The sequence below is a fragment of the Astatotilapia calliptera genome, chromosome 20 (genome assembly GCF_964374335.1).
Source record: "Astatotilapia calliptera chromosome 20, fAstCal68.1, whole genome shotgun sequence".
Taxonomy (NCBI): Eukaryota; Metazoa; Chordata; class Actinopteri; order Cichliformes; family Cichlidae; genus Astatotilapia; species Astatotilapia calliptera.
The window spans coordinates 27,438,198-27,452,774 of NC_137441.1; the positions used below are offsets into that span (position 1 = coordinate 27,438,198).

Consider the following 14,577-nt stretch of genomic DNA (forward strand, 5'->3'; position numbering starts at 1 on the left):
TTCTATTAGCTCAACAAATGTCCACAAACACACAGGCTTTCATGCATTTTGTCGCACAGTGTGTTGCTAGCTAACGGTCCAGCTGCTGTATTTCACAGGGAGAGAAAGAGAGCTAACTACACTCAGAGATGGAAAAAGATAAGAAAGACGGAAGAAAAGGAAGAAGAGTGGTTAGAATTACAGGTAAGAACTGCTCAGTGGTATGTGATAAACTGTAAATGTAAAGCTTACAGGTCAGTCCTCATGTTTTTAAATCAGATTTTGAGTCTGTACATTTGACATTATGCTTTTTCATGTTGTGAAATGTGCTGCAAAACAAACTGAGATAAAATAACTGGTTTACTGTGATGGATTTAAAGTGCGTGTGACTGGTACGCAGTGGCTGTGGTGCTCACGGTCAGAGTTCAGTTACATAAAGGGTAACAGAGTTAAGGTGATGGTGCTTAGATTCATTCACAGATTGAAACCTTCACACCAACTTTATCCTGTGTGGAAAAAAGACAGCATAAACAGAATACTGTCAGTGTAGAGGATGGACATAAAAGACAAGGCATGACCATAAAATACTCAAAGGATAAATTCAATTGGTTTATAATTTTATTACATAGTTGGAAAGAAAAAAGTTAAACAAGTAAATAAAGAAACAACGTAAAAGAAAAGTAAAAAAACCCAAAAACAAATCAGTAAATAAAGGAAAACGGTAATAAAAAGAAAAAAAAGGGCCCCAACAATCCCCTCTGAGCAAGCACTAGGCGACAGTGGGGAAGAAAAACTGCCTTTAAACGGGGAGAAACTTCCGGCAGAACCAGGCTCAGAAGGGGCAGTCAACTGCCGGGACTGGTTGGGGGGTTAGGGTGGAAAAAGAAAAAAGATGAAGGAGAGAGGGAAGAGGTGTTAGGAGAGAAAGGGAGAAGGGGGAGAGGAGTGGTGAAAATTAAGATGGAACAGAGGTGGAGGACGACGAGGCTACATGAATAAGCAGCAGCGCCTTTTCTTCTTTTTCAGGTACTTTTCCATGAGCTCTTTTTTCTCCAGGATGAGGGTTCTCAACTGATCGTTTGTTTCTTCAATTTCCTTCTCAAGTTTCTGGCATCTTTGCTCCGTTTCTTTTAATGCTCATTTCTTCTTGTGATTTCTTGAAGCTTACACTGCAGGTCTTCATTTATTTGCTCTTGTTGCTGCTTTTGCGCAAGCATTTCAGCGTTTTCGCACTTCAAGTTGTCTAATTTCAACAACATCTCATTAATGACCTCTGAGTGTTTTTTCGCCATTTCATTGATCCTACACTGCATCTTTGAACGTAGTTTTTCCAATACTTCTCTTTCCAGTTCAGGTTTTCTGTCTTTCATTGTATTACAAAATTCATTCAGTTTTAGATTTCTTCTCTCAAAGTCCTGGAGAATACGTTTTTCTTCTTCCTGTTGCTCTTTCTCTTGAAGAAGCTCTTTATTTTTGCACTGTTTCATCCAGCCTGACTTTCAGCACTTTGTATTTTTCCTTTATGCCTTCAAGTTGGTCCTGCATTTGTGTGACCTCTTCCTTTTTCTGTCCGAGGATTTGTACAATTTCTTCCATAGCTTCATCAAGCGTTCCTCGGAGCACCTGATTCTTTTGCTCCATGTTTTCGAGATCCCTTTGCATCTCCTCAATAGTAGCATTCTTGTGTTGAAGCTGGGCAGACGTTTCTTTTAATTCAGCACTCTTTTTCTTGTTTTCCTTCATCAGGAACAAAATCTTCTCTCGTGCTTGACCAAACTTTCCTTCCCAGGCCTCATTAATAATTTTTGTGTAAGGCTGGCGTTGCTGTTGTTTTTCCAGCTCTTGATTTCGTGCTTCCATTTGTTTGCACTTCTCTTCCAGTTGAAGCTTCTCTTCTTCAATTTGTTAAATTTTTGCATGTAGGTCGGAGTTCTCCTGTAATGTCCTTCGGGCTGATAAGACACTATCCATGGTTGTTTTTCCTGGAGCGATTGGCCGGCCAGACCTCAAAGGAGAGGCGGCATAATCTTTTTTTCTTTGTGGGCATTTTCGTGGATACATGTTGGCGCCTGTGCACAGTGACTCTGAAAAGGTTTACAAATACTTCCAAATATATCTCTGGTCGAACGTTTGAAGGCTGCGAACAAACTGACTAAAAATTGCTGCTCCTGACCCCTACTTAAGGAAAAAACTTCAAAGGATCAAAGGCATGATGTCCACTCTTTATGAATCACATGGCATTTTGGAACGGGGATGGTTTTTTTAAACTGTTTTTAAATTTTACTTGAGTGTTTCTTAGTTTTAGACCAGTTGTTTAGTCTGAGGCTTACAGCTGAATTAACAGTAAATTAGTACAGTCGAGTCATGCAGGATGATCACCACTTTTATATATTCAGTATGTGGGTCAGAGTGAGTGTGGATAGACAAAACACAATGATCAGGCATGACATTCTCACTAACTAGTGACACCGTGTCACCTGCGACACACATACACACAGCACGTATGATTTTGCCGGTTTCAGCTGCTGGTTGTTAATGTTGCAGACAGATCCCACTGTAACAGACTGCGGCTGTGCTTGAAGGTCATAACATGTTTTCATTCATTAACCTATCGTATTTCCATGAAAACATAGCTATGTAGGCAGAAGTCATTTGTCGAGATTGCTGTAAGCAAAACATTTTCAACCTCAGTTTATCACAGAGAAGCAGCTCTCCTCAGCCTCACAAAGAAAATAAATGGAGGTCATTTAATTTGTGACTTTACTCTCAAATAAAGCTTTGTCTATATTTGCAAGTGCATTCATTTTCAGCTTCAGGATTCAGAAACTGTAAGGAATAAATTGATTGGTTTATTTACTTATTTGACAGCGAGGAAAACTTCTCAAGTCAGCAGCAGTCATTGTTCACAAGAGTAAAGTAGCGTCTCTCGGTCTGGCTCTCTAGGAACCTCAGCGTGCTGTTCCCATGGAAACAAGTTTTATACTGAGTAATTGTGTGTGTGTGTGTGTGTGTGTGAGAGAGAGAGACAGAGAGAATGCATACTTTACTTCAGTTTTTTAAAACAAAACGGATGAAAGAATAAATTGGATGTATAACTGATAGCCATTAACTTAGGGCTGATTTAAAGTGTGTGTGTGTGGGTGCGCACACATGTGTATGTGTATTCCAGGACTGAACAATGATTACCTTGACCTTCAACAACCTGTTGAAGCTAAACCTGCATTTCCTGCAAAGTTTGGGACATTAAGAGAATTCACAATGACAGTTTTGTGCAAAATGTTTTTTTCTGGTTCTCGGGGCCTTTAAAGACAATCACTCTTCTAAGCAAGGTCATAGTTTTTTTTTAATTGCAATTCTTGCAGTTGTAAAGTTATTGCAGTAACAAAAGCTCAGATTAAAACTGATTTTCAACTGACCTACCTTCAAGTTTATATTTAAATGAATGCATTTCCATCTAATCTAATATAATATAATATAATATAATATAATATTCTGTTTTTGTTCTTAAAAGTCAGACCATTAAGTTATTTGAAAAAGAAAAAAAAAGAAAATCATTCATTTTACAATTTTAAGTCCTCTATGACCTTGGAAAATAGACACTGAATATCTAATATATATAACAAATCGCAATTTTTAGTTTAGCCAGTTAAATTTATCAGATTTTAATAGCTAAAGTTATCAGATAATTCATAAATTACACAGTGGAACATGTATTTTAAGCATATTTTGTTTTACCTAAAAGCTGAATATCATGCACGTCCAGACAAATGAAGGGCACATACCCATGTTCCCCCAAAGAGTTAAGATTAGCTACCCTTTCAGCCGTGACTGCCCCATCACCTTAATAATAACACATTAACAGAGGTCAGTTGACAACCAGCTACCAGTTTGTACGTACTACACACAGACGTTTGTCTGTAACACATCATACTACTTCAATTGGGGCTTGAAGGTAAGTCTGCTTGTCTTACATGTAAGTATTTTATCTTCATTCAAGCAGCTTATTTGTAATTGCGTTAGTCACACTGCAATGCAAACACTTCAAGGCAAAATGAAGAGCCCGGATGAGCCTCGAAGGAGTAAAGCGGATGGCGAGAACAACAACTGGGAGCAAGAAAATCAATCGGACACATCCCATAATAAGAGCCCGCTCCTTTCGGATCCATGGAAACCATGCAGACGGCACCGTGCTGTTGTCAAAGGTCAGAGTGACGTTGGAAAATCGTTATAATCTGATCAATACTGATGCAATCAATCTATCTGAGAGCAGCCATGTGCAATCTTAATCAAGTATGTAGTTTTACGCTGGAGCTCCAGTTTGGTTTGACCTCAATCTGAAAAGTCATACATTGATCAGAATCTTGAACTCAATAACAGAGTTTATTGATAAGATATTATCACATCTTTTAAATATGTATTTTCTGCTCTAAGGACAGGGTGCAACACTGAAACCTAATTACTGATTTGATATCTTATTAATATTCAGTTCTCATACCCAAGTATAATCGTTTGCTGTTATATTTCATCTGGTGATTTAACTTTCATATTATATTTTTATACTTCTGTTATTTCAGTTATATTAAACTGTCATTTGATTTCATTATTACTTGTGTATCCAACCACAGAGCTGCGCACAATCCTTGTTTTTTAGATTCATGCAAGGCTTGGGTCAGGTCACTTAACTTGAAACAACAACTACAGAACCACTCGTGCTAATACTGAAGTAAGTAAAAACATTCTTTACTGCAGTAGAAGTACAAATACTAGTGCTAAAATATTCCTGTTACCTTTACACAAATATATGTGGTAGAAACATCCTCCAAAGAGCTACTTTATACTTTGAGTACATTTCAGATCCTGTACTTTTTCACTTTTATTTGAGTAAAGAGGTTAAATCAGTACTTCAGCTTTTTCTGGAGTGTTTTTTAGCACTAGTGTCTGTAGTTCTACTCAAGTACAGCATGTTTGAACATATTAGTGTTTGTTCTGATGGGTGCTTACTTCAATATTAGCTTATGCGATTCTGTAGGTGTTGTTTCAAGTTAAGTTATCTGACTCAAGCCTTGCACAAATGGAAAAAAATAAGGATTGTGCACAGCTCCATAGTTGAATACACAAGTGTGGGGGAAATCTGTCCCCTGTGTTCTGGAAGAGGCACCCTAGAACCCGTCAGCAGCTGCCCGAAGGCCCGGGCAATGGTCGGTATCGTTGGCGTTCCTGCGATCCAGGGGCTTTGCAGGATGATCACTGCAAAGTCCTCTGCTGGCTGGGTGTGGCTGGGGCAGCCAAAAAGAATGCCATCCAGGCTGTGAGTGAAGCGGCAGAGAAAGCCACAAGGTGGCTGTGGATTAAGAGGGCTGATCCGTTGGTAGCTACTGGTATGCAAGTCAAGGCCTGATCACCATCGGGTGGCTCACCTGAGCGAGGGTCTGTGATGTTGTGAGACCCAAAACAACTGATTACCCCAGGATACACCACTGAGGGAATGGGTTAAATGCAGAGAGGAATTTCCCCACGTGGATCAATAAAGTATACCTTATTATTATTATTAACCTCTTAAGCCCCAAGCCTACCTGATCTCCTGCCTTTTGCCCCCGTATCAGGGGGCGTTGGAGCTTAAAGCGCTATACAAATACAGGCCATTTACCATTTAAGAGGTTAACTCCAAGTGGACAAACAAAAGTAGAACAAAACAAGATGAAGACAAAAAATATCCTTAGTTTTGGCCTATTTTTAATATGATCATTTATGTTGGGGTGCTCATACGACTGTGACCCAAGTGTTTATATTTTCAGATTGTTTTGTACAATCTAATTCAAAGGCAACAACTAGAAGGCTGGAATCAAACAATGCAAACTAACCTAAAAGATTCAAACCTTCTCTGGAAACTGCTGAATCGAAACTGAACTGAATCCAATCTGATGAAAAATGTAAAACTTTAATGCTCCACAGCTTTCCAAGTAATTGTGAACTTTACCTTTTAACTTTACCACCTCTGTAACATCTCAGCACAACGCTGTTGCTCTGACATGCTAAACCTTTTTGTTTCCTTAGAGCTGCTGTTGAAGCTGAGGTGTTGTCTGGGAACAGTGTGTGGGATTGAATGGTATGGCTACGCTGCTCTGGGTATTTTGACTGCCATCCTCAGTTTCCTCATGGACCTCAGTGTAGCGAAGCTGCTGCGAGGTGGATACACACACACACACACACACACACACACACACACACACACACACACACACACACACACACACACACACACACACACAAGCTAAGTAAGCAAAGCACACAAATAATCAGTGCTTCTCTCTCGTGTCTCTTGCAGCTCACCAGTGGCTTTATACGATGCTGGAAGGAAATGTTTTGCTGCAGTTTCTCTGCTGGACTCTTTACCCAGCATGTATTTGTGCCATTGCATCATCATTCTCCCACAACATCTGTCCTTTCTCCACAGGTCTGTTGAGCAACAAGCAGGAAACATGATTAGTTCAGGTGTTTTTTCACAGGCTGTGCTGCTTTTCTCTGTATTCTGAGAGCATGGCATTGCAACCGTCCAAGTCCACAGGTGAAGAAAGAGGGAATTAGTTTTTATTTTAGGTCTCAAATCTATCTTAGTTAGATTGTGGCTTGGGGGATAGTCACCACACACTACAAACAAAGCTCTAGCAGAAAACACCCCTTCCTTGAAACGTTCTTCAGTATGCAATTTAGTTCTGTGAGAACATTTTTAATCAACAAGCTTACCTAAAACAAAGGTGTCCATGTCAAAACTGAAAGAAAAAAGCAAAACTATTTGTGTCCAAAGATGATGTTTATAACTAAAAAGACTTGATTTTTCTTTACAACTCATATCATCAACGCCTCATAATGCCTCTAGATTCAGACTCGAATGTATTTATATTATTTATGCTATTTATTTATACTTTTAATTCAACTTTAACATAAACATACAAAACAATAACACTAATGATATAGAGGTCTCAAACACTTGTTACAGGGTTAAAAGTCAATAGAAAGTGATTATTATTGTGAACAACAGGAACTACTACAGCACGAAAAACTCTCCATATATTTACATGCAAACCTGATTATTGTTGTAAGACAGACTTGGAAAAATTGTGAGCCCATGCTTTAAAGCACCAGTTTTTTTTAGATGTGACAGCTAAGCAAACACTGAGTCTCTACCAAATGTGGATGTGTGTGAGCTGATGAGTATTGCAGTAGCAAGCTTTTGCCATTCATTCACTTACAAGTGATCATTACCGTGGAAGTTATGTAGTGTTTGGCTACAACACGGCATAAGATTAGAAAGGCTAATTATCCAAGGTGATTTTGTGCGGCCACACCGTAACATGAAAGGACATTCAACCTTTTTATCTTCATTATAGTCTTAGAAAAAAGATAAATGAGCACAAATGAACGTGAATATTCATTTTTCATCACCCACTTTTTTTCTCTTGAAAACGTCTTTCTGTCTATCTAAAATAAATGGTATTGAAAAACAGTCAAATGAGATATGAAGAAGTCAACTATGATATTAGCAGTCTCAGAAATCTTGTATGAAGGATGTAGGATAAAGCATATCTAAGGGACTATGTGTTCTATCTGTCCACCGTTCGCAGTGCAGCTCTGTACTGTAGCCCAGCGGTCCCTCTGGTCTCTTACTTGCAAACAAAGCAAACAAGGAGACATCTCAGCTGAACCATAAAAAAGGAGAAATTGGTTTGATTTATGCAACCAAAATCCCCCTGTGCAGATATAGCCTTTACAATCAAATACTGAAACACAGTTCATCTTCAGCTTGCCTGTTTTGTGTTGATGGTCTTTTTAAGTCCCAAAGAAATCCTTGCCTTGACGTTCCCCTCTATTTAATCATTCAAAAATCATTCTTGCGTATTCACCTATAATAGTCTTTTTTGCCTTTGTGATTGCTTTTGTACCTCAAACTCAATCTTGTACTCCCAATTGTTTATCTTCTCAGGCTCAGGGATACCAGAGGTGAGAACCATGTTGGCGGGATTTGAAATGCCGCATTATTTGTCTCTCACTAATTTGTTTTCCAAGTTCTTGGGCCTCATCTGTACACTGGCTGCTGGCAGCACTGTTTTCCTGGGCAAAGTGGTAAGATGACTCAGCATGTCTTTTTGTTACTCAGAATGCGCAGCAGTAATGTAATCATTTTGCTAATGGTGTGTTTTCTGATTTGTTGTGACGGTTCTGTATATTTACCTCGAAACATCAGGGTCCATTTGTGCATCTTTCCACCATGGTGGGAGGTTACCTGAGCAATCTCTGCACTCTCATACAACGTGATAAGAAGGTAAAGCACAGAGAAGTAACTAAAAAGGATGCTGTACATTAAAACAGTCTGTGTATGTTAGAAATAAAGCACATTTTAATTAAACTTTTTTGATATTTAAGCCCAGAAACCTTTCAGTTAAAAAAAAAGAGAAAAGCTTTGATAAACCCCTTATATTGCACATCAGGTACCAAACACCAGGCAAACAAAGCCAGAGATGATTTAGTGGCACAGCTGAAGCTCAGGTGTTAGAGTAGGTAATCTACCAATCACAAGGTCATTGGATTAATCCCTGACCCCTCCAGTCCACCAATCCAAGTGTCTTTGCACAAAATACAGAACTTTTACTTGTCTCCAAAGCAGTACGTGAGCTTAGGCCTAAATAAATGTTTGATCGGGTGAATGACACAGTTGAGTGAGACAGAAAGTTGAGTGCTCAGCACAAGTGGAAAGGTGCTATATAAATCCATTTAGTGGCTAAAAGAGATTTAGAAGTTAGTAAAAAACAAAAGGAGTGTGAACACTGGATGTCATCATTTTGCTGTAAATAGGACCCCTAATCTGTTTGGACAAATAATTCTGACTCAGAATCTATTTGTCATCTTCATCTCTTTCTGCTTACCTCATTGCAACACATTTAATCCTTGGGTTAAGATCAAAGCCTAACTGCTGTAACAGATACCTGATAATGAAAGTGCTGAAATAAGTGCTAAGTGAAATAAAAGTAAGTGATGCATAAATATAATACTAGAACTTGTCTACAGTCTTCCTGGACAGTCTAGAAATATTAATCGCACAGCAGCCCATTATTTGTCAGATAATTCCATTAAAAATGCTCAAAAGGACGCAAATGTTTTTGAGAGGTCCAGATCAGTGCTGAGGTGAAGCCTTTCCAAAATGCTCTAGCTCAGCGGTCCCCAACCTTTTTTGTGCCACTGACCGGTTTATGCCCAACAATATTTTCACGGACCGGCCTTTAAGGTGTCGCGGATAAATACAACAAAATAAAACTAGTACCGGTACCGAAAAAAAAAGAAGATTTATTCATAACACACGTGAAAAGACCCAGGAAAACCGAGTTAACGATAAAAACGATAACAAAATAACGCTGAAAACCGATAAAAACTCTGAAAACCATACATTTCACACCTGAGCCTCAACTCTCGCGGCCCGGTACCAAACGACTCACGGACCGGTACAGGTCCGAGGCCCGGGGGTTGGGGACCGCTGCTCTAGCTGTAAGTGGGCAGTGTCATCTTCCACCTCTCAGCCAAAGCTGCCATAAGCAAATCATGCAAACTTCAACCCTCATGCAGTTGTCCTAAATGAGAAAATTAGCGATAAAAACTAAAATTGCTTCTTGTTTCAGGTTGCAAGCATTTTTGGTTTATACTTTAAATTTGTGCGTTTTAACATGATGGTCTATGGAGGACGACTCATTTTTGGAGCCAGCCACGAGTGGCCGTTTGAGGAACTGCAGCTTTTGACACGTCAGAAAAAATGAATCACATCGAAGGACTGAAATAATTCCAGTAAAGACAGAGTCATCTTTACAGGAAACACAATAAGAGAACATAGGCTCTACATGCTTGTTAAGGCCTGAGTGATGTCTAAATGTTAAGAGCTTTGTGTTTGATTCTTCCACTGTTTGGAGGCCATGTTATTTGAATCATAGCAAGGGACCTCAGATGGGCTCAGACGGGGTGTGAAATGCTTCTCTGGAAAACAATAAAGGAAATCCTGCTACGTTCTTTAAAGCATAAAAGTCTGAAAAAAGAGACAGCACACACACTACAGCATGTGTTTCTTGTAGGAAAAAGCAGCTGGACAAATGTTGGTTGTATCTGCCGGGGTCGGGGTAGCCAGCTGCTTCGGAGCTCCCATTGGCGGTGAGAAAGCCAGGTTGAGCTTTTTTTTTTTTTAAACTTTTTATGTATCTGCTCACAGCAAATCTGTTTTTCGCACAGTTACTCAGGTAATGCTCTTTTCTGCCTTTGATTTCCCTTTTGCATGCTTCACAAAGTTGCTGTTCCCTTTTATCCTCCCTCAGCCCTATTTGGTCCCCCATCGTGTTTGTATATGTTCCTCCCTCACCTCTTCCTCCTTTGATCACCTCTCCGCCTAATATTTTGATCTTCTTACCTCCATTTCTCTTTTGCATCCTTGCTGGAGGTTCATTGCCAAAGGTTTGTGCTTGAAGGATAAGCTCAAAATGTCACAATTTACATAAAACAGCAGGGGGTCTGTTAACACCTGAAATATACCCCTATTTCTGTTGGCATAGATGCAGACAACACTATTTATTACAGCCTTCCAAAGATTGTACTGTTTAAAGTAGAAAGGGCTACTGCCATCGCATGCAAAATGTCATCTGCACCTTATTCCTTTGTGTCTTTGCTCCTCTTCCCCTGCAGGTGTGTTGTTCTCTGTGGAGGTGATGAGCTCTCACTTCGCCCTGAGGCATTACTGCCCATGCTTCTTCTCAGCAGCCTGTGGGGCGTTGACCTTCCGACTTTTAGCAGTGTGGGGTGGAGATGGAGGTGATGGATGCACTAAACACCACTCGCTCCTTTAATAGTCTAGAAGTAGAGGGTTTACTTTAGAGTCACAGAAAAAAAAGCCAAATAAAGCCTAGAAGAAGAAGAAGGAATTCCCTCCAAATATGGAAAATTATTGTGTTGCATTGGCCAAAAAAAGAAAGAAGAACACAGTTCACTCAATCAAAATCGAAATATTCTAAAATGAGAAGCTTAATATGAATGCGCGCCTTGTTTTTCTGTATCAGTGCTTGGGGCAGTGGAGCTGAAACAGATGTCAGAGAAAAATGTTCAGCAGTACGTCGAGTAAGTGGTTCAGAGGGTCCAAATCTATTAATTATCCACAGCCTTCCACCAGACAGCCAGACAGCGTGTTGATTCAAACTGGATCCAAACACCAAATTCCTGCAGGGAAGGGTTAGGGTAATAAACTTGCTTTCCAGCAGCTAACAGCTCAATAATCAGGCCACAGTAACAGCTCCTCACAGCAACAAGGCCAAGATAATATGATGATAATGACTGAAGAGCTGAGATTTTACTGAAGTCAGACTTACAAGGACACTGTGCTATTTCCTTTTTAAAAGCTGGACCACTTAACACCAACAACTGCGTAGGAAAATAATGACATTTTAAACATGTGTCCTAGATTATACTGGGCCACCTACACGCTACACCTACATGAGCGCTCAGCTGTAGAAACACAGGACATGAAGCTCCAACCGCACAGTTTTTATGCTGATGTTAATGTCAGAGAAGATCTGGAAGTCTGCAGTTACTGAGTCAGCAGAGCGTTGGACACTTCTTTTTTTTTTTACACTGTGTGCCTTTAGTACTTGGTGACGCTGGTTTCCACTGTGCAGTAGTACCATTGACAGCTGATCATGTCATGGTCCTGGGTTGCTGTCCCAGTTTTTCTAAGTTAAGGATCTCTTAGTTTTGGTTATTTTAATACTTACCGTTTACAGTTGCTTTATGTTTTCCCTCGGTTTTCCTGGTTTTGTTTATATTAAGTTATTGTTTCAGTTCATCCTGCACCGTCTCAATCTCTGTGTTTGGTGTTGCTCGTCTTGCCACTTCCTGTTTTATTTTCATAGATGTTTGTCCCCTGTGCCTTGCTAAAGGTTCTACTTCCCTTGTCATCCCTGATTTGTCCCCACTGCTTTTCCCACCCGTTTCCCTCTAGGCTCATGTCCTTTTATAGTTATTGTCTCAGTCACCCCTTGACCTTTGCCAGGTCGACCACAAAGTCTATCCACTCCCAGAGTTTTCTGTAAAATCACTCCTAGTGGCTCCTGGTTATTTGCATTGTCTGGCTTTACTTTCTGCTTTTTTAGCATGTTTTCCTTTTACATTGATCAGCATTCACTTCCACTTAAGCATCCAGCATCCACTTTGGAGGAGCGTTGGAATTCAGTGAGCTCTGCAGAACGACTTGTTCTCTTACCAGTGTTTGTAAAAGCAGACTGCGTGGATAGGTGCTTGATTTTTCTGAGCCTGTGGTAACTGGGCTGAAAACACCTGAATTCAAAGAAGAGACTGTGTGGCCTGTTGCTTTGTCTACATGACAGCAGCTCCTTTACTGCCTGCAGTGCACCAATAATCCACCAGTGGGCAGAAGATGTATGTCACTGCAGCTTTTTCAGTTGCCTATTGATCATGTTGACACATGGATCTCTCAGAAACCCATGTGCCAGACTGTCTGACATAAACAGACTCTCCATCTCTCTCATGGTATTTATCATGAAGATGTCTCATGTTGAAGTAAATCCTTAATAAATGAAATATTTTCTTTTTTTAAATTCTGATTTTATTTCTTTCTGTTGTCAGTAATGTTGACAGCTATATAATAACTCGCCGTGTCAAACATCAACTTTGGCAAAGTTATTGGAAGCATTTAAGCTGGCAGACTGTAAAATCCAATACATTTTGAGTTCAGTAATGTGAGGGATTATTAAATTTGAAAGGCTGTGGGGAAGATTGAAGTGATGCAATTTGTTTTATGTCCACAGAGACTCTCCAGGCCTTGTTCAGAACTAATTTCCCCGATGCTTTACCTTTCTACCCGCTGGAAATTCTGCTGTTTGCTTTCTTGGGGTAGGTTTATTTTGACAGTATCTGCATAATCAAACAGGTCCTCTTTTATTCTCTGTCTGACAGATAATCCCTGACTTCTGGCATTCGTATTCATATCAGTCACAATGAAAACCAGCTGTTTTTCCTGCTGTACCAATTAGCATTCCAATTTTTTTAGTCTCATCTCAACCATTTCCTCCTCCTCCTTCTCCTTCCCATGACTTCTCCAAGTGTAATGACTTCCGATAGTCTGTTGCTGCCTGGATTAAAATTAGCCTCTCATCTCTCACTGTGGTTTGTGTCACTGTCTGAAAACAGGCTGCTGTGTGGGGCTGTGAGCTGCTGCTACCTCTTCTGCCACAGGTGGATCCTGCGTTTCACTAAAACAAACCCAGTTTTCGCCAAGATGCTGACGACAGAGTGAGAGCTCTTTGCAACCTGAATTGTGCTGTAAAATCTGGTTGACAACTTATTTGCCTTTTTTTCCAGATAGAAGCAAATATTTGTCGAGTAACACACTTTAAACCCCTGAAAGCATGGACTAGAGTAGATAGGAAAACATTTCAGGTTATTTAGAAGTCAGACAGACAATTTTAAAAGCTAATGGAATGAACCAAATGCCTGTATTTTGCAGGAAGGCTCTGTACTCAGGCATGGTTGTCTTCTTCCTGGCATCACTGACGTTTCCCCATTTTGCTGGTCATTACATGGCTTCTAAGGTGGGCATCAGCAGCATTTAAAGACATAAACACTGCAGTGAGTCACGCTGTTGCTTTCGTCTGAATGTTCCTTCATTATAATGCACTTTATTCTGAGTCACTCCCGTGTATGCTGCGTTGCTCTCATCCTCCTATAAATTGTAACTATTAATCCACAATTATAGTCTGCAACAATTTCACCGCTCACTCCAACACTTGATCTGAGCCTGATCAGATTGTTTAACTCCATTACAAGCTCAAACACTTTGTTTGTGTTTGTCATTACTTTGCTCTTCCTTAGACATTATTACACTCACCACAGAGGCTTATTTCACTTTTATTTCTGTCAGGGTGTCAGCTCACAATATCTAATTCTATCTCAGTAACTCATAACTGAGATTTTTGGCGCAAAGCTTCTTGAATAATTTCCCAGTTCTAACATAAAGAAGAAACTTTCTTGTTTCCTAATTCCATTTAAAAAGCTCTGATTGACTCTGATTGCTGTTTTTTTTTTTTCAAATCATAATAATCCCATTAAGCTAGCAAAGACGCTAATTGATGCCGTTGTTGAATATCACCATCACATCAGAATGAATATCAGCATAGAAATGCTCTTAGCAGAGGTAGTGCATCTGAAAATGTCGGTCATGTGCATTGATGAGCCACTGCTTAATTATTCCATGAAAAACTACCAGTTTAGGCAGCAGCCCTGGTTCAGCTCGAACATGAGGCCCTTTGTTTTTCCCCACTCTCTGCCACCTTTGCTGCCTGCTGTCCACTGTGCTATCTAATAAAGGTCAAAAAAATAATGTTAAAAAATATTGGTACACACAGTTTTCATGCAGATTTGTGTGCAAATTTTGGTATCCATCCAATACCAAATACAGGGCCAGAATTCCCGATACAAACACTGATATCGATACTTTTAACTTAATGGCAGCTTATGTAGGGAAGAGCAGCGTGTAATGAGTTATGAGATGAATCATCGTGA

General features: G+C 39.8%; 1 protein-coding gene across 4 annotated transcripts in view; it reads left to right on the top strand.

Moving 5' to 3' along the window:
- The window catches only part of clcnk (chloride channel K), a 28,358-nt gene that overhangs the window by 4,057 nt on the left and 9,724 nt on the right, over positions 1–14,577 (top strand). For 2 of the 4 annotated variants that reach the window (XM_080295308.1, XM_026154235.2), the window contains exons 2-12: positions 99–183; positions 4,026–4,181; positions 6,034–6,165; positions 6,305–6,433; positions 7,961–8,100; positions 8,222–8,299; positions 10,092–10,167; positions 10,693–10,818; positions 12,825–12,909; positions 13,207–13,308; positions 13,523–13,607. In XM_080295308.1, coding sequence (XP_080151434.1) covers positions 129–183; positions 4,026–4,181; positions 6,034–6,165; positions 6,305–6,433; positions 7,961–8,100; positions 8,222–8,299; positions 10,092–10,167; positions 10,693–10,818; positions 12,825–12,909; positions 13,207–13,308; positions 13,523–13,607 — 1,164 coding nt within the window. In that variant the 5' untranslated portion in view covers positions 99–128. Of the gene's footprint in view, positions 1–98; positions 184–3,812; positions 3,932–4,025; positions 4,182–4,604; positions 4,703–6,033; positions 6,166–6,304; positions 6,434–7,960; positions 8,101–8,221; positions 8,300–10,091; positions 10,168–10,692; positions 10,819–12,824; positions 12,910–13,206; positions 13,309–13,522; positions 13,608–14,577 lie in introns of those variants that run through there. The other 2 variants (XM_026154236.2, XM_026154237.2) reach the window with 2 other exon arrangements.